Source organism: Triplophysa rosa, linkage group LG7 (assembly GCF_024868665.1).
Source record: "Triplophysa rosa linkage group LG7, Trosa_1v2, whole genome shotgun sequence".
Lineage (NCBI taxonomy): Eukaryota > Metazoa > Chordata > Actinopteri > Cypriniformes > Nemacheilidae > Triplophysa > Triplophysa rosa.
Genome location: NC_079896.1, coordinates 25,181,182 through 25,192,302, shown reverse-complemented (window position 1 = coordinate 25,192,302; position 11,121 = coordinate 25,181,182). Strand labels below are relative to the sequence as shown.

General features: G+C 40.4%; 1 protein-coding gene across 1 annotated transcript in view; it reads right to left on the bottom strand.

The window, feature by feature from the left end:
- The window catches only part of rapgef4b (Rap guanine nucleotide exchange factor 4b), a 27,651-nt gene extending 16,599 nt beyond the window's left edge, over positions 1-11,052 (bottom strand). The window contains exons 1-4 of the mRNA XM_057337575.1: positions 10,605-11,052; positions 6,519-6,661; positions 6,323-6,411; positions 4,559-4,705 (exon numbers count right to left, since the gene is read on the bottom strand). Coding sequence (XP_057193558.1) covers positions 4,559-4,705; positions 6,323-6,411; positions 6,519-6,661; positions 10,605-10,801 — 576 coding nt within the window. The 5' untranslated portion in view covers positions 10,802-11,052. The remainder of the gene's footprint in view (positions 1-4,558; positions 4,706-6,322; positions 6,412-6,518; positions 6,662-10,604) is intronic.
- Between the last annotated feature and the right edge of the window lie 69 nt (positions 11,053-11,121).

Below are 11,121 nucleotides of genomic sequence, written 5' to 3'. Positions count from 1 at the left end.
CTGCCCAAAAAACATGGTTACTACACTTTTACTCGATTAAATTCCTAACAGGGTAAATAACCTTTCCGTGTAATAATGTTATAAAGTTAATCCAATCATATGATGTTATTTAACTATTAACTACCTCTTTTTGGCATTCATACCATTGCTGTGCCGTCGATAAAACCCCTCTTTGAATGGGAAACAAGAAACAGCACTTATTCACGAGCTGTGGGTTTCACTATCCGGTTGGATGTCTCATGACCCCTTTAAAAAGAAAAAGTATCTCCCTCTTTTGTACAACCCCTTTTCTTCCCATTCATTGATGTTGTCTAGACCAAAACTATAGTGAATATGTGATAGTAAACAGTGCTGGAATAATGAATACGTTTTCATTTTTAAGCAATCTTATTATAGTTACTTATAATGTACTTGCAGTACATACTTTCAACAGTTCTATATAATTCATTTTGATACAAATTTAAAATCTAAAGTTTGCATTAAAATGAGCTGGAAATGCATTAGAAATGTGTTCATTTTGTTGAACTTCACATTAAAGGAGTAGTTCACTTTCTAAATAAATTTTCATGATAATTTACTCACCCCCATGTCATCCAAGATGAAAAGAAATAAGAAAGGTTTTTGATGAAAACATTCTAGGATTTTTTTACATATAGTGGAATTAAATGGACTCCAAACGACTGAAGGTCAAAATTACAGTTTCAGTGCAGCTTCAATAGGCTTTAAATGACACCAGACGATGAATAAAGGTCTTATCTAGGGAAACAATCGGTCATTTTCTAAAAAAAATAAAAATGTATATGCTTTATAAACACACCGATCGTTTCCCTAGATAAGACCCTTATTTATCGTCTGGTATCGTTTAAAGCCCTTTGAAGCTGCACTGAAACTATAATTTTGATGCATATGGAGAAAAATCCTGGAATGCTTTCATCAAAAACCTTAATTTCTCTTCGACTAAAGAAACTAATACATAAACATCTTGGATGACATGGGGGTGAGTAAACTATCATGAAAATTTATTTTGAAAGTGAACTACTACTAAATATCATTATTTTTTACTTAACCTTAGAGTTCTTTTGTCCATGTGGTCAAGACTAAAATAGCTTCTAAGAAGTAATCTGTATTGAGTAATGCAATTATTTTTTTAAGAATGTAATTAAAAAGTCGTTTGTAATAAATTACTATTTTGATGTATGGTAAAGTCCAAATACTCTCTAACTGGTTGTACGAACACATTTTTATCCAAAAATGACTTGCTGTACACTTGGAGACTGACTGCTGCAAAGCATCTAAAGCTATTGCCAGCTTCAAGTGAACCAGCCGTCTGACGGACATCCGAAGCGATCAATCACAGTTTGTTTGGGGCGGGGTTATCCGAGAGAACCGACCGGAAAGTAAAAATAACTCTCTGTGCTATCTGTAAATAAATGCAAAATCTTTTCAACAGTCGTTTGACTCTTAGCACATGAAATGAGGGAGGGTTGTGGGCGGGGCTTCTGAGACGAGGCAATTCTCACTGGTTTTCCTCATAATTTGCGGTATCAAATGATTCAGAATGTTAAATCTCTTAAATGAGTTTTCACAGGGTATACTGTTTTGAAAGCGTTTAACGGGCTAGATACAAACAGACTGTGTTGGCATAGTGTAGATTAGTGTGCACATACATTATAATAAATGAGGCTGTTGGTAATGTTTGAATTTATTATTGCCATTACTGAAATGCTTTGAAATGGAAAAGACACACACATGCGCACGCACGCACGCAGACACACACACACACATACATACACACACACACACACACACACACACACACACACACACACACACACACANNNACACACACACACACACACACACACACACACACACACACACACACACACACACACACACACACACACACACACACACACACACACATTCACAGACAAAACATTCTCTCATGAGCACTCGTCTGAAAACAAGCGCGAGACAGAGACAGGGAGAGAGAGACCGTCACCCGGATTGTTCCATTGACGCTGTAGAGACTGACACATATTTCATGTTGCTTGTTTGCTTTAGTGCATCAACCACAATAACACATAATAATAACACAATAACCTTTCAGTCTAATGCACAAATGAAACGCATTATTATGTGTGTGTGACATATGCGACCGATATAAAGCACATTTGCTCATTGGCAAGCTGTGAGACTTTGCTGAAACTATTTACACAAGCAGTGTTAACAACAGAAGCCGGACGCCCTCTGTGTCTATACACACGCTGAGTCACAATCACCTCCTGTTTAATCCTTAAAGACATCACAAATAATCAGCGTATTGAAGCCATTACCGCACAGAATCTCCACTCCAAGCCTTACGATGTCAATCATTTTCGATTCATTAAAGCTGCCAATACGATCTTTTCCAGGACGCATAGCAAGCAGAAGATCAGAGATCAAAACACCTTCATGCACTAAATGCCACTTCAAAGTGTCTTTGTATAGCATCTCACGCATAGTGTCCAACACACCATGATAAATCCCTTTATGTCATTAAATAAAGCCGCATAGCCTTAAAATCCCAATACATATCTTCTCGACTCTTCTTTTCTGTACATGACTAACGTCTAAGACCAATGCATGACTCCCAGATAGCACAATCCATCTGGTTTACATCTATTTGACGTCTGCATTTACATCTGCAAGACATCTTAAATACATAGTTTGCTCATCTGCAATACGTCTCGGAGACGTCTGAACATCTGTAATACGTCTGCTAAAGATCTGGAGATCTGCTGCTTAAAAGCATCTGCTAAACATCTTAGAAAGAGCTGTTGTACATCCATTCTATATCATAAACATCTTACAGACATCTTCTAGATGTCTATATGACGTCTGACAGCAGACATCTCCGAGACAGATGAGCAAACGATGTATTGTAGATGTCTTGCAGATGTAAATGCAGACGTCAAACAGACGTAAACCAGATGTATGTGTGCTATCAGGGACACACACACATTCACACTTTAGTAGCGTTGGAATGGCAGACCAGCTTTTTAAGATTCAGTGACAGACTGTTTGAGGAGAACAGCCATATGACTGCACTGAGCAGCCCAGAGGAAGCAGTCGAGCTGTTAGCAGGTCAGAGAGCGCCCTCCGGTGGTCCTGATGGGTGACCGTCACACGATTTCTGTCATTACTTATGTCAGAGAAAGTCAACTGAGTTATTGTTGTATCATTCTATCAACATATTCATTTCTTTTTGTTTCACCTCAGCACCTCAGTCCAGTCGATGAAATTTAGCGGCATCTAGCGGTGAGGTTGTGACCAACGGCTCACTCCACCCCAGATATTTTACTTCACATCACATCACATTTCATTTAATTACTTTGTGGTTTGAAATGAGAGGTCACACGCTGTGCTCTGTTGTACTGCAACTGAAGCATCCCACGCATACAGAAAACTACTGCCATAACAGTACTGATAGTATAGTCATTTGACATTCTACACATGCCTCAATTGCTCAGCTGCTTTAAGACATTTATTTATATTTGTTAATTTTATATTATGCTTGAAACATAAGAAAGATGTAAATGTGTCAGGTTTAATTTAACATTTTAATATTTTAATTTACTTTATTTTAATACTTTGATTTTGTCAGAGTTTTATTTATTTGTTTAATAATTGTTATTTTATTAATTTATTTTATATTATTTATTCTTTTATATTATTATTTACATTTAAGCATTTGGCAGACACTTTTAACCAAAGCGACTTACGTTGCATTATATTATACATTTGTATCTGAGTATGTGCAATCTCTGGGATCGAACCCATGACCTTGGCGTTGCTAGCGCCATGCTCTAACCCAGTGGTTCTCAAACTTTTTCGTTGTAAGGCCCCTTTGTGTTAAGTGCATCGCTTTGCAGCCCCCCATATAAAGACGTATAATCTTAAACTTAGAATTTTAATTAAACCAAAAACATTCAGTTATACAATGCTGGAACCTCAATTCGTTTGGTTAGTGGTGTCATGTTTCTGATGTTTGATTGCATAAAATCTATGATAAATTTCTTTATTTCATAAAATGCCACAAAATCTGTGGCACCCCTGGATCCATCTTGGGGCCCCCCAGGGGGCCACGGCCCCCAGTTTGAGAACCACTGATCTAACCACTGAGCATTTGGGGTTCTTTAAAACCTATTAAAAAGTGATGTTTGCCATCTTGCATCTTGACCACACCCCATCTCCTCAACCGCACACTCTCGCTCCAAAACGCCGCCCCGCACAGACATATCTAAAAAAAGACTGAGAGGTACCCTTCTTTGATTGGCCTAAATGGGAAGGGTGAAAAAAAAGACAATGGGATAAGCGGGGCGTGTAGACTGGTGGCCTGGAATGGGAAGTGTCCTGGGGTGTGGGCCGGGGACTTCTGCCCGCTTCTGCCATGGCCACGGGGGAACAGATGCCTTACAACAATGTAATATTATTATTTTAAAAAAATTAAAATCCTCCCCTATCTGTCAGGTATTAAATCGCATACAGCAAACAGAATGACAACAACACAAACCTCCCACAGGCTCTTGAACTCCCTCTGTTCGATGCGCAGAAGTTCGCTGTTTTCTCGGCTGACGATGGTGGCATGCCGGGGGGTGTTATCCAGGATCGACTCTCCAAACGCTGTCCCAACCCCTAAAGTACAGATTGTTACAGCGTCCTGTTGAACAAGGAAAAGAGAGAGACATCACAAGATAGAATTAGACAGATCATCAGATAGATTTATATAGTTCTACACAGAGATTCAAACCCATGACCTGCCAGCTAAGCAGGAAACAAGCATGACATCTTTGTGAGCTAATTATAGAATCTTAATGATATTTATGTAAATTTATGCATAATGTATACGAGCATGTGCTCAGTGAGGTTGAAAAACATCATAGCGCAAAACAAAAGCACATTTATGCATGAATCATATATGAACACATTTGCTTTTGTCATCGTCTTGCATTTGACACTCATTTGATAAGAGCAGCGTGATAATGGACGATTGCCCAGTGGACCACACCATAAAATTAAAGCAACAACCATTGATATTGCATTGAAGAAAGAGGAATTTTCACATACATGCATCAACGTGAGCAACACACAACGCTGCAGAACATTAGAAGTGTGTAAAATAACATGACACTATGAGTCAGTCAGCAAATCTGAACGGAATTTCTTTGTAAGCACAACCCAGCCTCTTATGAATGAATGCTAAACGTAAATATAAGGCTGTCAAACGATTAATCATGATTAATCGCATCCAGAATAAAAGTTTGTTTACATAATATATACTGTGCATATTCATTTTGTATTTATAAACACAAAAACATACACATACATGTATATATATATATTTAGGAAATATTTAGATGGATTTATTTATATTTACCAATAATTGAAATAATATATACATGTTTATTAATTCTTTTTTTTAATATATGCATGTATGTGTATGTGTTTTTAAATACAAAAATAATACGCACAGTACACAGAACATGCATATTATGTAAACACAAACTTTTATTCTGGATGCGATTAATCGTTTGACAGCTCTAAGATATACTGTAATACTCAGAGCGCATGAAAGCTCTTGGTTCTGTTTTATTTAACTATTAATTTCGTCTCAGGTGTTTCTCCTAAAATAAAAATAGAAACTAGGTGTTAGAAGAGACTCTCCTGTGTCTGAATTCCTAGCTCCATCAAAACACGTGAAAACATGACTCGGTCCCGTCTGACACGTTTACTGTAGAGATCTTCGATTGTTGTGTCCCTGAAACGACCGAGGCAATGCTCTGAATTAAGGATTTATCTCTTTAGGAGATTGGGGAAAATCTCTGGGGCTTCTGGGTATTAAATGCAATTTGGACTCAATGGACAATAATGGACAGAAGGGGTTTTATTTCTTGCTTTATTATGTGAATTGGATCAATGCACCATGAAGAATTTTCTTTTTTCTTTACATATCCAAAATATATAATCTGTTTTACTAGAAAGACAACTGTTGATATAACGTTTAAGTATAGCGCTTCTAAATATATTTCATAGCTGGAATCATTTTGCTAAGATAACTTTGATAAGTTTCCTCGAACACTTATTTTAGCACACTAAAGCCTTGTGTAATCGTTTCTAAAAGTTTTAATCCGCTAAAGTCTCGATATAATTCGGTTGAAGCGTTCTAGAAAAAAATCATGCTATAATACACAAATAAAAGGTTCCATTAAAGTTCTTTGTCGGTTTTATACAGAACCTTTAACATGCAGCATGCAGACACGATCCTGATTCTGTTTACCTGATGGTTGGCCGTCTCCGACACCTTCACATCCAGTGAACCAGACAGAACCGCATACCAGCTGGTGCCAATATCACCCTGTCGATACACTGTGGCCAAACAAACAGAGTTTATATTGCAGAAAGGATCTTAATTTTCATTTTTCATTTTCAAAAGAGAAACAACCCCACAATACAAAACTACATCAGGTTCTTACAGGTGATGCCTTTCTCCAGGTATTCATAGAAGCCACACATGCAGATCTGCTGCAGCAGGTTGGGGTGAAACCTCTCGAAGGCTTTGACCCCCTTCAGTCGAGCCAGAATGATGTCCACGTCCTCCCCTGAGCGTTCTGATGGCCTGCCAAACACACAAACACATGCTATACGCCTGGATAGACACGTGACCTACAAGACAATCCTGAAGTTGTCACGATGCATGTGACCATGTGATGTTCATGTTGGTATGGAAACAGGCTAAACACAAATAAAGTTGGGTCTGTTGGAATGCACCAGTATAGACATTGTACTATCTGCTAACATGGAAAGGAAAAGTTGTGGTCTTTAGATGTGGCCAGCGTAGAAAACATTTAATTAAATGCACATTTTAAAAAGTGCTCATGTTGGACTGATTCAGTTTTGTTCAGTTATTAGGCTTGTTTTCCTTTTGCTTTTTATTGCTAAATCGACCAAGATTGAACGTATCATTTTATTATTATAATAAAATAATAGGTTAACGCAGGCGGGATCATCATTTTGCGTTCATGGGATATGACAGATTGAGATATTGTAGATGATTATGAAGAGTTTGTTCTTCTTCTCGCTGTGTAAATAAAGTAATGCTTTTCAATTCTCAGCTCATTAAAATGACATATGCGTGTGTCCATGCACTTCGCTTAGCTTAACAAAGTCAGCGTACTCCTTCTGGGCAAGAACTTCTTGTTGCCATGGAGATAATAACTTGGGGGAATTAAAACGGCAAAAAGACGAGACTTAATCACGAACTCATTTTACCAAACATTTTCAACGTAGTGAGAGAACTAATCTAGTAACTCAAAGCTGTAGTTCAGCCAAGAAAATTAAATTCTTTTATCATTTATTCACCTCATTTTATTCCAAACCTGTACGAGTTTCTTCTCTCAAAAAAAGAGATATTTTGAAGAACGTTGATAACCAGACAACACTGACCCCCATTGACTTCCATTGTATGGACACAAAACCACAGAGACATTTCTCAAAATATCTTCTTTTGTGTTGCACAGAATAAAGTGTCACATACAGGTTTTGAATCAAACGAGGATGAATAAATTATGACATATCATATTATTTTTGGAGCACCAAGAAAATCTGTAAATAAGCCAATAAAAACCCATATGATACAGACCGGTCAGTCTCTGTGCTCTTCTGGATGTGACATTACCCGCACATATCCAGCAGCGCTGTGGGTACTGCGAGCGGACACTGTATTGCAGTATAGCCGCAGGAGCAAAGCCGTGTGTGTCTCGCTCACTGTTATTTAAATCCTTTTCTTGAAAATTTCAAAGTTCCAGCCCTTTGTGAAAATCACCCCATCCCCCATCCCCCCCCCCCTTTGAAAAATAACCTTCCCCTTTGGTTCTGTAGAAAAGCAGTTATTCCAAAAAAGGAAAATCTGACATTATAGACGGAGCTTTGGTGTCATTACAAACATCATTGCTGCTATTTTTCCATAATATCGAAAATAGGAATTGTTAAAAATTTGCATGCGATACATCTCAAAATCTCTAAAAGAGCCATGAAATAATTCTGGACTGTATGTGCACTTTAGTTCATTTTCAATTCTGGCCTGTACCTCACGGCTATTACTTGGCTTCACAAGGCATGAAATATGGATAAATGGAAGTCAAATGGACTACAAAAAATGATTCTACAAAAATGAGTTTGACACCTCTGGTCACCATGAACTGTGGCATGAAAAAGCTATGTGAGGATTCCTAAACAATTCTTCTTTTGAGCTTCCGGAATAAAGAGTCATACCGGTTTGATAGATGAATAAATAATGAAAGATTTTTTGGGATAAACAGGTCATAAAACTAAAGTCTGAACCATGCCCAATAATAGTATCATGTGACCCGACTGGACCTTTTAGATTTCGATTCTACCATGTTCTGAATCAAGGAGTGTGTGCATGTGCACAAAACAAGTTAAAATGATTTTCAAAAAACATTTTTTTATTCATTAGAAGCACAAACCCAATGCAAACTCGAAGTAACGCATGAAACCTCCACATTGGGTTTAGGTCGGTTAGAGCACTCTCTTGAAAGCAGACACATTAAACTCTCATTTTCAACAAAGTAACCAAGATTGGACATTTCTTGGTCAGAATAGAATATTCAAGGTGTGATGTGTAGAAACTGCTCGGTATCATATAACATTGCGGTGTGTTTCTGAACGTGTGTGCGCGCTTTTATTGATTGCCAGAGTGTTTCTCTTATGTTAAACGAGTGTCAGTGAGACCATAGATATCGTCTAGGTTACGTCTGTAACCTCTGTTCCCTGATGGAGGGAACGAGACGTTGTGTCGACAGAATGGGGTTTGACTTGAGAACCTATCATCTTCTGACTAACTTTGAAAAGGCCAATGAAATGAAGGTACCAAGTATCCAGCCACGAGCATTGGGGATGGGGCGGTGCGGTGCACTGCAGCCCAATGCTCGCGGCGGCCCGGGAGAGCATGGCTGACATCTCGACGTCCGCCTCTTCCTGGGCTCGACCTCCCGAGGCAGGGAGCTCCAAGGAATCGTCGGGGTCGGATGCCAGTAAGTCGCCTTCCGATGCTGCAAGCGACATCTCATCTTCGTCACGCACAGTTTCCGAATACGTGGCTGAGGAGCAAGACGGGGTGGGACCGCCTTTTGAGGAACGGTCAGACGAGCGAGACGGGGCGTGAACGGTCCGCGAGCCTGTGACTGACGGATTAACGCTCACGGTAATCCCCATATCAACCTCGCCGCTCGCCATGGCGAACAGCAGGGCCAAAGCCGTTGGAAGCAAACAAGGTGGTTGCTGGGTCCATAAAGAACACAGCCACCCATGACCACAACGTCTGGATTGTCATCCGCCCGCAGTGCGGGCAGGACGTATACACGAACGCCACCTCAGCATGCCGGACACCCAAGCACCTGAGGCAGACATCATGTCCGTCCCCCTCCTCGATGAGAGTGTTGCACCCACGAGAACAGCGGGACATGCCGCACTGAGGAAATTTGCTCTTTTATTAAAACACCTCTGGTACTGCTACTAGACGCCCAGGGGAAGTCATTGACAAGAAGGGACGATCCGCTGCACCAAGTCGTAAGAATCCAGCAATATTTATGAAATTTTGTCATCCGATGCAAAGGCTCCGAAGAACAAAAGGTGAATGAATGCAGCACGCCGTCTTCCTTTTATACCCGGATGTCCGGGGCGGAGACCGGCATGCAAATTTCATTCGCCAATTTCATTGGCCTTTTCAAAGTTAGTCAGATGATAGGTTCTCAAGTCAACCCCATTCTGTCGACACAACGTCGAGAGACCGACAGAAAGGGAACCTTAAGAAGCATTACATTGATCAGCTTAAAGACGTTCTGCTCAAAGAGATTTTAATAGTCCATTAAAAACATCAGCCTCTGGAAAGCCATCACGCCCAGTAAGGTGATCTCACTTTCCCTCCCATCGCCATGGTAACCTGCAGGGATGTGTCTGGGCTAGGAGGGGCTGTGACTCAAAGTAAGAGATATTCTCGGTAAAGATCAATAAATTAACTGGAGACCTAATGCTTTCTAAACTAAAAGTGGTTTATGTTTAGAACAACACAACTTTGCAAGCATCCGAGTTCACTGACAGGTCAAGTCATCCACTTTTAATTCATCGGGTTTACAATCACGCAGACATAGACACAAACACACAACACAAAAGGCAGAGTCCAGTTCGATAATGCAACATCCATTCTTCCACAAAATTATTAAAAAAAACACACAAAGAGCTGGCAAAGGGCGCACATGCATGACCAACCCGGCAAAATCGTTCATTCAAATCCTGTCCTTCATTCATCTCAACGATCTCATGTCTTTCACTACTTATAAAATGAAATGCTTATATAGACATCAATTGAAATGTACGCACTGAACGTACATTTAACACGACCAGTTGGCTGCAGGTGATGCATCGCGGATGCGGGATGAGGAATCACGCATTCGGATACAGTCGCCTTGTTGCAGAGCCTCCGGACATTGAAATAAACAAAGCTAAAATCGCTTTTGTTTGATCTCATTTGTCTATCTCACCTCTTATCCAGGCAGATGATCCACTCGGAGGAGGCCACGGACTGCGCTGAGGCGTGCACCGCCACCATCTTCGGCTCCACCGGTGTGCTTCGTGTTCGGATCGCAGATTCCCACCGATCGAGCGCATCAGCATCGGGGATCGTCCCCCTCCCTCCCCGCCCGTCGTCAACTCGATCTCCGTGGCGTGGACGCGTCATCACGACGCCACGCACGACGACCTTTTACAAGCGCACATGTCCGTTCGGATCAGCATCATCTCGCGCAGAAGCCTTGGAGAGTTCATATAACGCTTTAGCTGGAGGGAAGTGATGGGCTTGTAATATCTCGGAGAAGCAAGTGTTGCTGTAGTGTTTGTTACGAGAGACGTGTCTGTTAGATAAAGGATTTTTAACATCGATTCACCTCACACGGCGTTCTGACATGCATGGTGCTGATGCTGCTGCCATGGTGACGGGAGCACGGATGCTGCATCAACACTAACAGTGATGTGCTGTCAAGGCACCTTGTATAGCCTACG